At 42.3% G+C, this 18606-nt stretch overlaps 1 protein-coding gene across 1 annotated transcript; it reads right to left on the reverse strand.

Annotated features, from left to right (window-relative positions):
* Positions 1-6015: 6015 nt before the first annotated feature.
* On the reverse strand, positions 6016-17333 carry LG03H5orf24 (linkage group 03 C5orf24 homolog). The gene is made up of 2 exons (XM_048491855.1): positions 17070-17333; positions 6016-13057 (listed from the first exon to the last, which is right to left on the reverse strand). The coding sequence occupies exon 2, from the start codon at positions 13052-13054 to the stop codon at positions 12458-12460; it is 597 nt and encodes a 198-aa protein (XP_048347812.1). The 5' UTR covers positions 13055-13057; positions 17070-17333; the 3' UTR covers positions 6016-12457.
* Between the last annotated feature and the right edge of the window lie 1273 nt (positions 17334-18606).

Below are 18606 nucleotides of genomic sequence, written 5' to 3' on the forward strand. Positions count from 1 at the left end.
TTTAACACTGGTAAAGTGGGACACCATTGACCTTTGCGCCCCGCCGCCAGACCTACCCAGGCTCTCAGGGTCCCCGGGAGGCACAAAACATGTCAAGGGACCCGATACCCCGAGGCACGCCTTTCCGTTTAACCCGAATGGACGATAAGAAAAGGTGCTTCAGATCCTTTTTTTCAAATACCTTAACTCAGCAGAGCTGCAGCCCTCTAACATCACTCCCGTAACCTCATTAAAGCCCTTTCTTGGGCACAGAGGTGTAGCTAGGGGAAATGGAGCCCGGTGCAAAATCTGAGTTTTGCGCCCCCCACCCTGTGGATGGCTTCCCCAAGACCAAAGGCCGCCCTGCGCCCACTATGACCAAAAGAACAATTTTTTTGCACCGTGTTATCTCCAAAGTCACAATCACATTGCTCTAGAACATGCACCCTGGAACTCACAAATCTGAACACATGCCCCAACTCACAAATCTGGGCTCCTAGTTGAAACAATATTGAAAGTGATGCTGTTTGGGGGGTGGGTGGGTGGAGGAATCCACCCTGAAAACAGCATCACTTTTAATGTTGTTTTAGACTAGAGAGCCCAGATTCTCCTTTTAAATCCACTTTAAAGGGAGAATGCTGGGCTCTAGACTTAAACAACATTGAAAATGTCTGTTTCAGGGTAGATTCCCCACCCACCCCACAAACAGCATCACTTTCAATGTTGGTTGTTGTGTTTTTTTTCAGGCTGCGTGACCGTGTTCTACTAGTAGATCTTGTTCCTAATGTTTCACTTTCTGCATCTGTGGCTGGCATCTTCAGAGGTGTATCACAGAGAGAAGTCTGTTATACACTGTGTCCAGACTTCTCTTATTATAGACTCCTCTCTGTGATACGCCTCTGAAGATGTCAGCCACAGATGCCAAGCAGCAGTAGGAACAAGATCTACTGCAAACTACCGACACACGGCCAGAGCATGCCCACAACAACCAGTTGAATCCATCTGTAGAAAGCCTTCAACAATACTTTCAATTTTTTTTTAATCTCAGGGAGCCCAGATTCTCCCTTTAAATCCACTCAGAAGGGACCAATATCTGGGGGAAAATTGAGTGTGCCTGTCAGGGTAGCAAAGGTTAAGCAGTACCAAAATTTCAGGCTACTTTCAGGAGACTATCCTGATGATACCACCCAGGTTTAGTGAAGTTTGGTTCAGGGAGTCCAAAGTTATGGACCCCCAAAACGGGTTCTCCCATTCCCCATTGTTTCCAATGGGAACTAATAGTAAACCATACTTCACCAAACCTGGCTGGTATCTGCAAGAGTCTATCCTGATGATACCACCATACTTCACCAAACCTGGCTGGTATCAGCAAGAGTCTATCCTGATGATACCACCATACTTCACCAAACCTGGCTGGTATCTGCAAGAGTCTATCCTGATGATACCACCATACTTCACCAAACCTGGCTGGTATCTGCAAGAGTCTATCCTGATGATACCACCATACTTCACCAAACCTGGCTGGTATCAGCAAGAGTCTATCCTGATGATACCACCCAGGTTTGGTGAAGTTTGGTTCAGGGGGTCCAAAGTTATGGGCCCTCAAAGGGAAGCCCCATCTACTATTAGCTCCCATTGGAAACAATGGGGGGAATGAGGTGGCACCCTTTTGGGGGGGTCCATAACTTTGGACCCCCTGAACCAAACTTCACCAAACCTGGCTGATATCATCAGGAATGTCACCTGATGATAACCTGAAATTTTGGTGCTGCTAGTCTAAACATTGCGCCCCCTGCAGGCCGACAAAGTAAAAACACTAAAATATTTTTTAAATGCATTTTTGAGGTTTGGGCAGCCCCTTCAGGCATGCACCCAGTGCATCGCACACCCCTTCGGCCCCTGGTGGCTATGCCACTGCTCCCCAGTGCCTACCAAATCTGAGGCTTTCCTTCTTGCATCACTTCCTCATCATGCATTGAGCCCCCTAATTTCTGCCTGCTCAGTGGATCTGTGCATGGAACTGATAGCAGTTCTGAGAATACTATCTTGGAGATTCTGGTCTTTAACTTTCTACCTACTGATGTACCTTCTTCCTCCAGGGCTACACAACTACAATAAGCAGATTGCATTGACATCTTTCTTGTGTCTTCTTAGTAGATAAAAGTGAAGCCTGAAGGTTTTCCTGTCACGTTTAAAAGTTTCTGCCAGCCTTTTTTGGAAGCCACATATAAAGGACAGGAGTTCTCAAGAAACATGCACAGGAGAAAGTTGGGAGCACTAAATTTCTAAACTGATGCTTAAATATACAGGCCAACTGGCGGATTCAAGAGCTGGTGGCCTGGTGCTGGCATTAAGCAGGCTTCCAAAGAACTGGAGTCCCCTCCCAGATCACAGAAAACACAAGAATCTATTTTGTGGTGGGGGCTGTGGGTGAAATTGATGCTAAACTGATGCTTAAATATACAGGCCAACTGGCCAGATTCCACACAGAAAAAAATCCCAAAAACTTCTTATTTTTTTGAAGGAAAAAGCCCCTCCCAAAACTCAAGCCTACAACTGAAACAGCCCAGGGTAGCCTTGAGAAGGGGACAGCCATTCATATGGCTGAAAAGCTTATTTCAACAAACTGAAAGGGGGGACTAAGTGTAAAGGTCTCTCGAGGTACAGCAGTAGTCGAGTAAAAACATAAGATGAAAGAGCCTGCTGGAACAGACCAGAGACCATCTAATCTGGCACTCTGCTACTCGCAGCAGCCCACCAGGTGCTTTTGGGAGCTCACATGCAGGATGTGAAAGCAAGGGCTTCTGCTGCTGCTGCTCCTGAGCACCCTGAGTCTGCTAAGGCCTTTGCAATCTCAGATCAGGAGGGAGGGATCCAAAGATTGGTAGCCATAGATCGACTTCTCCTCCATCAATCTGCCCAAGCCCCTTTTAAAGCTATCCAGGTTAGAGCCATCACCACCTGCTGTGGCAGCATATTCCAAACACTAATCACGTGTTGCGTGAAAAAATATTTCCTTTTATTAGTCCTAATTCTTCTCCTAAGCATTTTCAATGGATGCCCCTGGTTCCTAGTGTTCTGAGGGAATAATAATGGGAAACTCTTCGCATAAAGCTCAGAAGCCTTCACTGAACTGGGTCAGGCACCATAAAAGCAAAAAAGCAAGAACTGGGAGTCTCTGCTAAGCTAACATTTAATACTAGCAACAATCCAAAGTCCCCCCCCCCCCACTATTCAACCAGCATCTTCCAGAATACCACAACAGAGACCTTGGTTTTTAGAACAACAGAAACGAGAAGGGGAATTGTTTTAGCAGCTCAAGTTCATCACCTATGAATTGCCATTGAAAGACACAGCAATTAAGACTGGAAAAGGGCCGTTGCATGATGAGCTAAGAGAAAACAAAACTGGTTTTTCCCCCAGCAAACAACACAAAGCACCCATGAATCTCACCACTCCACCCCCCTCCTCTCAACTCCCAATCTTTCTTACCCCCCCCCACCTCGTTGGGGGAGAGTCGCATTGAGAAGTTCTCTCCCTCTCCTTCCATCCACCAGCGAGCAAAGCAGCCGAAGGAAAACCAGAGCGGAGATCCCAGCCCACAAAAAGTCCCGACTACTGTGCTTGCTAGGCTAGCTGTGGAGACTGGAGTGTGTCCTCAGGCTCCAAGTCTCTGCAGGGAGGGGGAAGGGGAGTTGAGCAGTCAATTGCTCCTTTTGCTTAGGGCTGCTCAGGGCTCTCACGGTTGATTGCTCTGGCCTGGCTGCCGGGCTGGCTGCTGCCGGCTTGGCTTCTTTGGGATGCGGAGGAGCCGGAGCCCACAGCTGAGCAGCAGACTGACGAGGGGGAAGGGAGAGGGGCTGGGGAGAATTTTGCGCCCCCCACGTGACCCACAGCCGTGCGCCGGGTGCATTGGGCACCCCCTGTCACCGTCACCAGCACGAGACAGCCAAGGAGAGCCAGCAAAAATCGGGACTTTTTTACAAGGCGGAGGGACGCGGGAGAAATTGTTAAAAATCGGATGGGTCCCACCAAAAGCGGGATGCCTGGTCACTATATTTATACCCCTTTCTCCTTAACGGGAACCAAAACCAGCTTACGTGATTCTCCATTCCACCATATAAACCTCACAACAACTCCATGAGGTAGGTTGGGCTAATAATGTGAGGTACGCATTGATTTGCCCAGCAAGTTTCCATGAGCATTTAAATTCCCAGATCCCAGCCTAACCACTATGACACTGGGTTGAAGATCAACGGCAGGAACAAAAAATGGCTGATAGGAAGGTGGGGCATGGTCTTTCAGCTCAAAAGGTAATGTCAAAGAGTTTGTGCTGGATACAAAAAGGGGATGGGAAGCTAGTGAAGATATCTCAGGAGAAGCATCACATTGTCTGAGGGATGGAAAGATGAAAACCCTTCAGCAAAACAGAAATCCAAAGTGTGAAAGAGGAAAGCCCGAAAGAAGATACAACTGTAAAAAAGGCAGGGTGTGATCCAGCCATGAACTGGACTTTTAAATGAAGAGACAGAAAGGAATGGGTGGGTTTTGCAATGCCACACACAGAGGTAACATGACTTGTCAACTGAGTTGGAGGAGAAAATGATCAAGGAGGTAATGAAGTGGGGAGAGAGATAGGGTGGGTGAAGGAAGCAAATGGTAAGTATCTTCCATTTTAATTGCATGAGTAAACAGCAAATTCCTGGGCATAATGCAAGGAAGGCATTTGACAGACAGTAAACTGTTTTGGCAGATTTGGCAGCATTTGAAACTTGTGCATTCTTTTTATTTTGTTGATACTGTTGCATTGTTTTTGTGTCCCTGCAGTTTTGTTGCTCTGTTAGTTGTAAAGAGATACAGGGGGGTACAAAATTACAAGCAGGTGACTTGTGAGGACTTGCAATGGGCATCTCATTTAACCTTCTTCCACAATTTCCTTTCCTTTCCCTGACAGCCCCCACAGCCTCTCCCTGCCTCCTGTTCTCTGGCAGATTCTGCATGGGCCAAAAACAGCAGTGTAAAACAGTGTAAACCCCTTTACACCGTTTTAAACCATTTTCACACAGTTTTCACACCATTGTTTTTGGCCCATGTGGAATTTGCCCCTGTCCCAAGTATGCATTTTCATATAAGAGTAAGTTCTGTAGCACACTGGTACCACTAAGGGTTTCAACTACACATTATTCACATATTTTGAGGAAAACGATAAAGATTAGCCAACAGAATCACATAGCCTTTTCTCAGTTTTTAATACAACAGTAAATAATGTTCTTGTAAAGTCACAAGGTAAATCCATTAATGTATGTTAATACAAATTTGCACAAAAACTAATTAAAATCTAAAGGTCCCTTTCATTTATAAATGGCCATAAGGAACCTACTAAGATCACAGAACTTGTAGAGGAGGAGGATGTAGTAAGCTTCTAGTCATAATAGGTTTGGTGTTTAAAGTTTACAGTTCACCTCTGCATTGTCCTGCTATTCTAGTAGTGCAGTTATCAGAAGTTGGTGGGCATTCTTAGCCCATCAGTTCATATCAGTTCATATCACATGCTATGGAACAGAAGCAATTCCTGACGTTGGTTGGGCCCAGTCTCAATATTGCCTTGACATGATCTTTGGTTTTTATCTATTAATTACATTTGTGTGTGTGTGTGTGTGTGTGTGTGTGTGTGTGTGTGTGTGTGCGCGCGCAAAATAATTTTATTGACTGAACAATTAATATGCTCAAAAATCAAGGTCCTGCGTTGATTGAAAGGATTCTTAGTTGCATTCCAGTTGTTCATCTAATGGGGAACATGGCACCATAGTTTGGGAGCTGTTTTTTTTTTTTTCATAATGGTCGCTGGGAATCTTTTATTTCATTCTGTGGATTTCAAACATGCACACTAGAAAGGAGCAGATTCATGTAAATGTATGTATCCAAAGATCACTGTAAAAACAGTGAAGCACCCAGAAATTAAAAGTTACTACAGTCATTTGCTGAGCTGCCTAATCAAGAAGGCACTTGCAGTGCTAATAAAGATGAAACAAAGTATTTAGTGTTTAATGCAATTACTTTATTAATAAATATACATCCATATGATGACGTAAATACAGATCATGAACACTACTCCATTCCCATACAGACAATTAATTGCACACGAGTAGCTGAAGTTCATGTACGTAAGAACATATACAGTATCTAATCAGACTTTATACAGCAGAAGACAGGGTGATGATATTTAATGGGTATTGTTCCCATCAAAAGAAGTCATGAAAAAACCTTAGAATGGCCCACTTAAATTTTAAGCATTTCTTGAATTTTGATAACATGACTATTACTTTCAAGATGAAACAGATTACACACTGCAGAACTTAGATTTATCTATTTGGGGGAAAATCATAAGGAAAGGCTGCTATAGTATTTTTTGATATGTATTTATAATGTTTTGAGCTATTTAAAAATATATGCATAATACAAAGAAGTGCTGTGTGATCATAAAGCAAGCGATTGCTTTGTATTTAATAAGTGGCATGATACTGCACTGTACATACAGTAAAAGAATGACAACTTAGGAAGTAAATACTGGCAATATCCATTATCCTGCCTTTCAAAATCCTTCACAATGGAAAAAATGCTCTAATATCAAAGATCTTCTGCATCATGGACCAAGGAATTTTTCATCCCTTTTGTATTATTTTGACTGGTCTAGGTTAGTTTACAACTAAAAGAAACTCTGAAGCATAATCAAAATGGACCACTACAAAACAATGTCTGATCAATGACATTTTATCTTCAAAAAATCATGCACATGAAATAGCTGAATTGCACACAGAAAAAATTGCCAGTCTAAAAAGAAAAAAGTGCTACTGTCACTACAGTTAGCATCTTTGTTATGAAACGTCCGCCGATGTGTGTCAATAATTTGAAAATATCCAGTGCAAGACTTCAAAATACCAGTAAAGTTTTTTGGTTCTACAGTTTAAGTAAATTTCATAAGAAAGTGAACAGCAATTTGTGTTTTTAAAATATTGACTGTAATACAGATCCTTATTAATGTTTAAATGTGCTAAATGCATTATTAAAAGACGAAACAAACTAAAAATTCTATATTTAACCAAAATTTAAAATGAACATAAATGTGACATGTAGATTTTCTGAACAATGCCAATACACATCAACAATCTTAGCTTATGAAGAGCAGAATTAAGGTATATAATATAAAAATGATCCATTTTGCTTTATAAATCAGTGATACTCACTCAGTGGCTCAGGAGACATGTATGATTCTTTGACATGATATCTATGGCTCCTCTGAGCACCACTGCTCAATGTGGCACCAACTCTGTATTTCAAGGGAAACAGGCAAGGTCTGGTGCTGCTTGTTATTGGTAGGTGGTTCCCATCTTGAACAGCCACTGCCAGAGCAACTGCAGTGTTACATGCTTCTATGACTCTTCTCTGCAGCTTCTGCACTTTCATCCCTGTACCTGGTCAATAACCAGAACAAGAGAAGAGCTCATATTGCCCCTGGAAGACACTTCGGTCCTCCACTAACAGTCTTCTAGTAGTCCCTGGTACCAGGAACATCAGGCTGACTTTAACCAGAGCTCAGTCGGCTGATAGAGCTCAGTCGGCTGAAACCAGGGCCCTGTAGGATCTTATACAGTTCTGTTGGGCCTGTAAGACAGAGATGTTCCACTGGGCCTTTGGTTGAGGCCACCTGATGTCTGCTACGCCATCTTGCTGGCCTCCCATCTATCACCATTGACCAACTGTCTATAAATGACAAATATGCTCCCCTTTTTTTCTGCTCTACCCACTCTCGGATGCTGTAAATTGCTGAGATGGGGTTATATATTATGGGTTAAAGACAATACTGTTTAAATCGCCATCAATTAGATTCAATGTTGAGGCTTTAGCTGTGTTATATTTATATGGGGTTTATTGTATTATTGATGTTTTAAAGCCCTGTAAGCTGCCCTGAGCTAGACCTTGGTTGGGAAGAGGGAGGGATATAAATTTAATAAAATAAAATTTAAAAAACTTATTATCCACAGCAGCCATCCAGGAAAAGAGCAAGCTGACCATGGCAGAGTGATGATTTTATTCTTTCTTGTCCACAATCAGTTAGTTTTCCTCCAGACACCATGACAATTTCACTGTGTCACCTGAGCTGCTATGTCTTATGCTGGTGAGACAGTGAGAAGGCTGAGAAGTAAACGGTTCACAGGCTTTTTGGGCAGAGAAGCTTCACATTGCTCCTTCTCTCGCTGCCTTCCTGCTCTCTGCCTCACATGAAACACAGTACCCCTGGCCATATCTTTCTCACTTGAGCTCTGAGCCCTTTAAAACACTGATGGCCCAACCCAACCCGGCTCCTAAGTCGAAGCCTCAGTGTCCGTTACTTACATTTCTGCCTTCTTGCTCACTCCCCACCACAAGGCAAAGCAAACAGAGAAAACACAGGTATTTTGTCCATCCTTTCCTCTGCAGAGTCCACTGAAAATTCAGCTGGCTAGTAGTTCATTGAGCTTCAGACATCTTCTAAACCCTCACACATCTGCAAGTGTATCGTTTAGTCTTCAATCCTATGCACACTTACCTGAGTGTAAGTCCCACTAAACAACATAGGATTTACTTTTGAGTAAACATGCACAGAATGATCTTGTTAGCATCTCCACAATCCCTGGATCAGGAGAATCTGAATATGGTGGTTCTCAAGCCATCCAGCCCTATCTGATTTCTGAGATGAAGAAAGAAGGGAAAGTTACAAGCAGCTGTTTAGAAACTGAAGTATTCATCCTGAGCCCATATTAATCATGAAAACTGACACTTGTATTTTTAAAACACAGCACAACCTACGATGGATTATTTTAAGGTCATGCAGGGATTTCTGTGTTAAGAGACTAGATTGATACATGCAGCTAAACAATGTAGTAGAACGGGGCTTACCATTGTTGACTGCTTAGAACAGAGTGAGATTCTAATTATCCGTCGCCTTCAACATTAGAATTCAACTTTAAGGGCAGTTTTAACATGGTGAAGCATTTTTTTGAACAGCCAGTCAATAAAGAACTCCAGAGAACATAAATGCTTGCACAATTCTGTGCCACAATCCTGACATGCAAGTCCTCTTCCATGTACCCAAGGGCTGGCAGTGTTGGGGAGAGACCCTGCATGCTCAGATGTAATTTAAAAGCTATAGTTATACATTTAATATTTATAGTTATATTGTTGTGAGTGTATGTTTGGTGGGTGGCTCACAGGGCATACAATAATAATGTGGCTTCTGTATGGTGGTAATTGCAAATGTGGCTGTCTGTTAGCTGCAGAGTGAGTACCACTGTTATAAATCATCTAGTAATACTATCGGGGCAAGAGGCCCCCTCCCTCACTTTCCAATAATATCAACGTATAGTAATTAACATGCTGTTTCAGTGTTTGTCATGGCAAGAGACAGTTACAAAAAAGAAAAGTGTAATGTATTCTGAAGACTATATACATGAGTAGCAAAAATATTTGAATATACCATTCAAACATCTCAGGTTCTTGACTTCTCTCCCCCCACCCCCCACCCCCAGCATGGCACTTGTAAACCGCAGCAGAGGATAAAATAAACTGGAATCTAGAAATGCCCAACAGTGTTCTTCTGGCCTCACTGACAAATCCAGGGTGTCAAACTGCCCTTTAAAGAAACTTTTTTCCTGTTTTCATTTATGCAGCTCACAACTCGAGCTTTTAACGAGAACTAGAAATTAGCATAAATAGCTTAGATGATTTCATTATTTTCTCATCAAACTTGAATACGAAATTCATTACATTAGAGCAATAGTGCACCTACATTGTCTCCTAACACACTGCATCGCACCACTGAGTAGATGCACACAAGTGAGAAGCAAGAGATATAAAAAGAGAAAAACAGAAGTAGGTTATTCAAAGGTACACTGGTGACATGCAACTTTCTTCTTGCCAATAAGGTATGCCATTCCTGTAGTTTTTACATTCAGCTGCTTCCCAAGAGAAAGTTCAGAAAGGGTCTGAAGCAGCCTTTTGGTTGGGAAAAAATCATCTAACAAAACAGCCAGCACAATATATATCCTGAGGGTGAATAAGCTCACATTAACATAGTATGTGACAGAAGTTGCACCACTGTGGGAAACATTAATAAAAAGATGTCATACTTCTGAAGTTTCTTGAAGAACAAAATATATAAAGAGCTTCATAGTTTCAGCAAAAAACTATTTTAGCAGTTTAGCTGCCATCAGTTTACATGACTAAAGAGCCTTCCAGTACTGTTGAGGTTCATGGTTGCCAGTGCATACATAGTTCCCCCAAATCAATTCAACACATCTATTATAAAATACAGCATAAAGTCCAGCTCATTATGAGTTAGGCATCACTGGAACACCTGGAGGCTTGCTGCTTTTTTTCCTGATAAAAAAGGCATGAAATGACATTCATTTCTTAAGTTGTCATTACTGAAATCAGAGTGTCATCAACATGTCAGCAGGCCACAACATTTATCTCACAAAGAAAAAAGGAATCAATACTGTTAATTTTCATCAATCTCATTAACCTGAAAGAGTTCTGTCCCCATGATTTTGCAAATATTTATTTATAACCCCCTCTCGTGTATTTGAGGATACAAATTTAGAATTTTAATCTACAATTATATGTAAATTTATTTTCAGAATGAAATGTTAGATGTAAGCAAGGAATATTTGGAATATATTCAATAATGAGAGATTTTTCATACAACATAATGTGTGCATTATACATTGTCTCTCATACACACATTTAAAAAACAAATCTAGTTCAATGCGAACATTTCTTTTTAGGTGCACAAAATATCAAAAAAATTATAATTCTGCGCCTCCCATGCATAGATGTATTCCTATACAGTCTGTTGTATATATGGGGTCCATAAACACATCAAATAGCAACTTGTTTGGACATCAACTGCGTAGTTCTCATTTATGAACTATTAAATGTCATCCTTTGGTAGATATATGCTGTTTTAGATACAGTATATGTGATAACTAATAAAGAGTCCTACTGGAAAAATGATTAAAAATGTCAATGTCATCTATCTCAAAAGAATAATTTTCAACCACATCAAAGATTTGAAATCCTAACAACTGCTACCATTTGTGCATATATTAAGTCAATTAGAATTCCTATTTGCTGACAGATTTTGGAATACAGGACACAATTCTGCACATACTTGCATATAACAAACATCACTGAAATCAACTGGATAGTACAGCTTTTCAGCCACGTTTATTATGGCTGCGTATTAAGTGTCTGATAATCTTTTTTTAAAATGCCTATAAAACAATTTGGTATATATAGTTTTAGGCTTTTATAAATTGCAAGTCGGTATTCATTAGTTAGAATAACTAAGAGAGCTACCATATTTTCATGGCAAAACAGAATATAGCTCAGATGCTACATGAAATGTTTTTGAAAAACTGCTTGAGTTTATTGAAACTGATATTTTAACTAAACGACTGCCTGGAATGATCACTTTTTCAAAAAAATATAGTTCTCAAAGCATCTACAGATATCTGAGGTCAGTGTTAAGTTCCAGCAATTGTGGAAAATTCCATTCTTTTTCTTCTCCCTTCCCTTTTAAAAAAAGTGAACACATATATTGTAAAATATTTACGGCTGTTATTGGTACAACAGATTTCTCTTAATCTGTCCTGACTTATTTTTAACTAAGACTTTCTTGTGACCTGGGTAGCCCAATTGGGGGGGGTGGGATGAAGCACATCCTGGGAATGGTATGAGCCCGCACTGATGCACTTGCCCATCCAATTGGCATAAGTGGCAACTACACTGGCAGGGAGGGCAAACAGGGTGGTGAGCAGGCACCACATCGCTCCATGGAACCTGACCTGGAAGATGCTGCCTCCTCCAGAGCCGCATCAGCATACCAGAGGATGGCAGCACGACTGGGGCTGGGGTATTCCTGAGGGTGGAGTTGACTTTAATTGGCTTCCACCCGGCTTTCAGCCCAGGAATGTCCCCTCTCCAGCCACAGATGTATACCATATGAAAGTGTGGCATAAGTCCATTTTGCTCCACTGGCGCTTTTCAGGCAGCTGGTGTGTTGTTGTTTTTTTTCTTTTTGAGCATTCCCATGCCCCTTTTGGACATGATGCAGCAGCGTGGAAGCAACACCTTCCCTAGCCGCTGTGCCCTCTGGATTGGGCTGTAAATAACTTAGGAACCAAAACACTGCAATATGGATTGGTAACTGAATAAGCAAACAACCAAAATGGCCAGACATTAACTTTGACACTTAGAGTATTAGAAATCGCTTTCTGGAAACACAAGAGCATCGCTGAGGAGTCCTCTTGTAAACATGAGAAACATTAAGTGATTTAAGATATGATATCTGTTTAAAAATGTAGGAAAGAAGGCAATGGAAAAGTTACAAAAGTAGTGAAAAAACATGCCACAACTCAGATAATTTAAAAAGAATTACTTAGGAAATGTTATCTAATTCCTCCTTTTTCCACTCACTGGGTTGCTTGATTTTGCTACTTGTTTCACCAGCAGCATGCACCCCTCTGTTATGCACCACAGCGTAGGGGAAAGCTGCACTGCTACAAGTATAACTTAGATTCGTAAGTCGTGATAGAGCTTTAATGCTACCTGGTGGTCTCCCTGGGCTGACTTTGTATCCTGCAGCCTTAGTTGTACCCAAGGGTCTGCCTGGACTTGTCTTAAATCCAGCTGCTTTGGTGGTCCCAAGTGGTCTACCTGTGCTTGTTCTGTATCCTGCTGATTTTGTGGTCCCTGATGGTCTTCCACGTTTACCAGATCTGTTGAGGTTCTTCTTTTTCTTTAGTTCATCTTTCGTCTCTATACTCCTGCCACTTGTGGTTTGCAAGTGTGGTTCATTTAATGCATCAGGTCTCTGGCATGGTATTGGCTTGTGGCTGACTGTGTGGCTATACTTGGTTTGTTGTGTGGAGTATAAATCAAACTGATCAGTAGGCGTTACGTTGTCATCATTAAGGCAAGAACTCTTTCCAGTCCCACAAAAAGGGGAGTTACTGCTGGCAACAGGATGCATCATTTTCTATCCAGAAAAAAAATCAGAGATGCAGATATGTAAAACTGACAGCAGCATTCAACAGGAAATATTTGTCTGACTTAAAGGTATGAGTGTTCTCTAACATTAGATAAATTGGCTCAGGACACAAACAAATGACTAAACAACACATCTGAATATCAAAAGATTCATTAAAAGCAACAGTGGTTTTACATCACCATCAGTGAGCACCTAGCATCTAGACAGTACAAAAGGTAAAATTAGTGCTTATGTAATTATTTGCTTTAGCACAAATAAATTCATACAAGCAGTAGGATTTGAAACATTAGTGCTCTTAAAATATACAGTGAAATTAGAACTACTAAATAAGCATAAGTGTTGAAAATAGTGGAGCAGTTTTGACAGGATATAAACCAATTATTATGTTGTTTTCTTAAGCAAATCACTCCTAATAGTTCCATCGTTTGTTTCATTTTATGGGCAGGTTATGAATTGTTCTCTTCCCAATTAAATTTTAAGCAAATATTTTTTAAAGATTCTAGGGTGGGCTCACAAGTCTATATCATTTACTGTATCATTCAATGACCTGCAAAGATCACTTTGTCTTAACAAATGTTTTTAACACGTGACTTGCCTGATGTAGAACAGGTTAAAAAACTAGCGGAACTGTTGGTGCACTGTAACAAATCCACAAGGCAAGCTGGCCTTCAAGATGATGCTGAATTGTCCCAATTTACAGTAGCATGGAAAAAGAACAATCATAGGATGATCTTGAACACAACTAAGAACTTTGCGAAGTCACAGTTCTTTTCATTCCTGTGTCTCTATCAAGGTTAACCAACTAATAAGGATGGTCTATCCTCAGAAACCTATGATCCCCATTGGACCTTGTATTCTGAAGATTTTTCCCACTGACTGCTGAAATTCAGTGGCTTCGTTGATCTATAGATTGAGTTGGGGGAGGAATGATACAGGGGCTTTCAGGTGTGTTCTAACCTCCTTCTCCTGCAGAAACCCTTCTTGTTTACTTGGGTTGCAAAGAATTATGCAAGAATTCAGACCAAAATATTGGTAGAATATAAGTTTACAAGCTGAATGTCTGTAAGACACAGCATTTAAAAGCACACATACAATAATGGAGGCAGCAAAGAAGTCTTTTCTCTGTTGCCATGGTGTCAGCAAAGTGCCATCTAGGGGCTCTGGTGAACCAGAGTGACTACTCTGGAAGTTGTTAAATTATTCACCTGCCGCAAAGCTTTACTCAGTTGCAGACAAAAAAAGGTGTATTCACTCAGTTTTAGGGATTACTACTTCAGACACAAAATCAGAATTCAGGTTATTAGAGGCTCTGTTTTTCAGTTTCTCACAGTAGGTTCAGGCAACTAATAGAGCATCCCCTTTAAATAAAGTTCTCTACTGTACAAAAATAAGATTAAAATTACTGTCTGTGTGCCATCACATTGCTTCCAACCTATGAATTATTGACCTCCAAAGTGTCCTATCGTTAACAGCTTTGTTTAGGTCTTGCAAACTAAAGCTCTGTTTATTGAGTCAATCAATCTCATGTTGGGTCTTCCTCTTTTACTGCTGCCTTGAACTTTGCCTAGCATTACTATTACCAGTTAATAAATATTCCAGTCTGCAGAGTCAAGCTGCCAGACTGGAATGCTTATGCAGAAGTAGTCCAGTGATGATGCAAATTTCCTTGTAAAACACTTGTCTTCTAGGCAATTTATCCTAAGGGAGAGAAAACATTTTGCCATGCTTCCAAAAATTTTCGCTTTAATGTTTAGGTTTTGACCATTAAACAAGTACCTTCTTAGAATAAAGGTAAATGTAGTCCTCTGTGCAGGAACCGGGTCATTATTGAGCCACGGGGTGATGTCACATCACGGCATTTACTAGGCAGATTGTGTTTATGGAATGGTTTGCACTGCCTTCCCCAGTCATCTACACTTCACCCCCAGCAAGCTGGGTACTCATTTTATTGACCTTGGAAGGATGGAAGGCTGAGTCAACCTTGTGTCAGCTACCTGAAACCAACTTCTGTTAGGATTGAACTCAGGTCGTAAGCAGAGCTTTAACTGCACTACAGCAGTTTACCACTCTGTCACAGGGCTCGCTAGCTTCTTACACACAATCAAATTAATTCAATCGCATTTGCTGGGATCCTTGTACACATGCAAATATACGATTATATCAGTAAACTAATAATCTGAAGCTGCAAAATGAGAACAACAGAAATAACAGGAGAACCTGAAGCCGGCCAAACTGTACTGAAACTTAAAGTGCTCAAAGAACATAAACAAGCAAAACCAAATCCCCTTTTTTCACAACAGAAATTTTAATATAAATGAAGGGATAAGAATTCATTTCTTCTTAGTGTCAAGGAAAGAATTAACATACGGTCCCAGAAAGGATTTTCAAGATATAAAATGCAACAGCTAAATCCTCCGAAAACATGAAATGTTTATAACCATAAGTGTGGCCTCCTCCCTCCATAATCAATGGGACTACAGATGAAGCAATACCACTACAGAGGTACTGATCCAATTAGTTGTGTTTCAATTACAGGTTTTGTACAGAATCGAAATTTTAGGAGGGCATTTAAAAAAAGGGATTAGAACTGCAGTATAAGGAACTGGTCAGGAGGATGCTTTTTATAAGAGAACAGGATTGTCACCTATTGTGATGTTTACTGTATATATCACTTTGCGTTGTGTGCATTACCTTCTGCCTTTGTAATCTACTTTCTGCATTTGGTACGCCATGTCAAGCAGTTTTTTTCCTGACTCTGTAAATCTAGTTTATTGCATTGTTTACCTGATGATTGATGATGACTGACTGAATTGTTTTTAAAATATTTTGTTATCTGCCTTGAGACTCAGCAGGAAAGGTTAGCTAAACACAAAGCAGAAAAGGTTAGCTAAACACAAAGCAAATAAAGTGTATGCTCATGAAAGCAAACTTAAATTTGAACAGCAAAACAAATATTCTCAATGTGAATTTAGTGCACACATGCAAAACACAGAGTGAGCTATGCATTTCCATTAAACATGTTCTAGCTTAGATATACAGAGGGAGGAAAAATGCAAAATCATCAGGTTCAGCAACAGGATACTTTATAAGGTTGACAAACTCCTGAGGGACTGCTGTGCATAACCCATGAAGACTACAAGATGCTATGAAAGGCTAAAACAGCCAAGCAGGACAAGCCAGAATGCAAAAGCTTAACCCTTTCTTCTCTCTATGATCCTCATAACTGCCCCACAGCCCTGAAGTACAACCACCTCTTTCTGGGACATTTGCAGAGACGTCTGTTTAATTAGGAATGCTTAATTTAATCACCACCGAGGGGAAATTGGAGGGGGGGGGGAGCACACACTGGACTAGAACTTTGCCACTCAAGTATTTTTAAAAGGGGCCTGCTAGCACTGTACGCCTACTTTCCCATCAAAGTTTAACTTTCTCTTGCACACCCCTCTTCAAGATAGGAATATAAGGACGTTTCTTCCCTCTCCCTCTCAAGCGTTCAGCGCATGTCTTTGTTTAACGCTGGCAGCGCTTGTTCCAAATTTAGAACTTTGCTTCGAAATCTGATATTTTAAAACAACACAGGGAAGCGGCAGTTGGGTTGCGAAGCCTCCCAGAAACAAATGAGAGGAGAAGGGAGGAAAGAGTTCCTTTTGTACGCTCCTCAGGGCGGGCGTATTTGCAGATTCGTTTTGCCCCTCGGAGGCATAAGGAATATGCCATTTCTGTTGCAACCTCCATGCACTGACGGAGTGGCAGGAGTAAAACAAACAAACACCCCCCCGCCCCCGGTGCAACTATTTCTTCCAACACGAGAGGAGAGTCGTTTGTCTCCCTCCACACACGAGAAGAATTAGGTGCCCTCGCCTCCACTGCAAGAACTGCGCTCCCTCGGTCCTTTGCTCTTTCTTCCTCCTGCAGAGCCAGCAGGGTGAGGCTCCATCTTGCCAGGAGAGAAGGAACAGGGACGCGAGGGCGCTGCTGCTAGGCCCGGGGCGGCTCCTACCTGCGGGATTCAGCGTGGGGGGGATGGGGACGCGGCGGCGGCGGGTCCGTCAGGCGCGCGGCTGGACGAGGGCCGGAGCGATGCCTGGCGGGGCCCTGGGCCCCTCCCCGCGGCCCCCGGCTTGCGGCCTCCCTGGCAGGCAGGCTGACGGGCAAGCAAGGAAACACAGGCGGCGGAGCGGGCCGAGCCGAGCCAAGCCGGGCCAAGCAGCTGCAGGGAGCCGTGGCGGCGACGTGCGCGCTCCTGGCAGGGCCGCCGCCGCGGGAGCGAGCAGGCGGGGAGGCCGATGGGCGGTGTCGGCGGCTGCTGGTCTGCGGGAAGGAAGGGAGCGGCTGAGGGGCCGCTCGGCGGGGAAGCCAAACTCCGAGGAAGCTGGGCAGGGAGCAAACAAAAGGGACGGGGAGTGGAAATCCGTCAGCCTCGTGGAAAAACAACAGTCGCCGGTCTGGTTCAAAGGAATGCAAACTTAAAAACTAACCGTTTGGGTCGTGTTTGTTTGTTGTGGCAGGAGCGAGAGGCCACTTGATCCTCCTGAGAATTCACGGCACAGTTAAGCAGTCTCACCGAGACGCCTCCCCTTTTGTTGTTTTTGCCATAGCCGAGCATGGCTTCCCCACCGGGATTTGCAACCGTGGCGGATGAAGTGTGAGGGCGAGAGCAGTGATCTAAGAGAGGAATGGGAGAGTCCAGGATGCAGCCTTCGCCAAATGGAGTACCCTTTATTAGGGGCGTCTCAAATGTCATTATGTCAGAAAGTAGCGGGCAACTTTGCTCCCAGTTTCGAGACGTTTGGATTGGTACTAGTAGAAGGCTCTCCGGTCGGGTTGGTTTTTGACCAGGCCCTGGTCCCTGGATAATCAGTAATCGTGAGCACAGTTATGACTTCGGCCCAGAGTGAAAACATTAGAGAGCAACAGAAAAGGTAGGAGGAATTGGCCTGCTGGAGCTCATAGCAGTTTATAGTACTCTGAAAGCAGAGATTAGGAACGGGAACCATGATTTTCCTGAGTAGATGAGTCCCTGAATATGATTCCCCATCCCCCGGGCCGAGATATCACATACTTTTAAGGACTCTGTTCTTGTTGAAGTCTTGTTGAAGTTTTTAAACTGGGCAAGGAGCAAGATTCATTAGAATTAGATATTCTTCCTCAGTTCATAGCTGCTTCTCCCAGAGTTCCTTAAATTGAAGTCAGCACACAGAGGCCCACTCCAGTTCCTCACCACTACCATACTTGAAGTGAGAGGTTAAAGTATATTAATACAGCATTGTATTTGTCAGGAGTCGATGAGCAGTATCTCCAAATCTCAACTGGACAATTGCAACATTGTATTGGATTGCTGTGATTCAGAACAATGAAAGAAGAAAACTGCTCCTCTGCCCTGAGTAATGTCTTATTAGTGCATTATTTCCTATGAATTTACCCCACCTCTCAGTGATTCGATCAGTTCCACAACTTTACTGTATTATACTGTCTTTGCAGAAGTTAAGCTTCCTCCAAATTAGTGCACACATCAGACACGTGAAAAGAAAGAGGGA

The sequence above is a fragment of the Sphaerodactylus townsendi genome, linkage group LG03 (assembly GCF_021028975.2).
Source record: "Sphaerodactylus townsendi isolate TG3544 linkage group LG03, MPM_Stown_v2.3, whole genome shotgun sequence".
Taxonomy (NCBI): domain Eukaryota; kingdom Metazoa; phylum Chordata; class Lepidosauria; order Squamata; family Sphaerodactylidae; genus Sphaerodactylus; species Sphaerodactylus townsendi.

Excerpts from the sequence above, each read along its gene's own strand:
- LG03H5orf24 (XM_048491855.1), bottom strand. The coding sequence starts at position 13,054 with ATGATGCATCCTGTTGCCAGCAGTAACTCCCCTTTTTGTGGGACTGGA.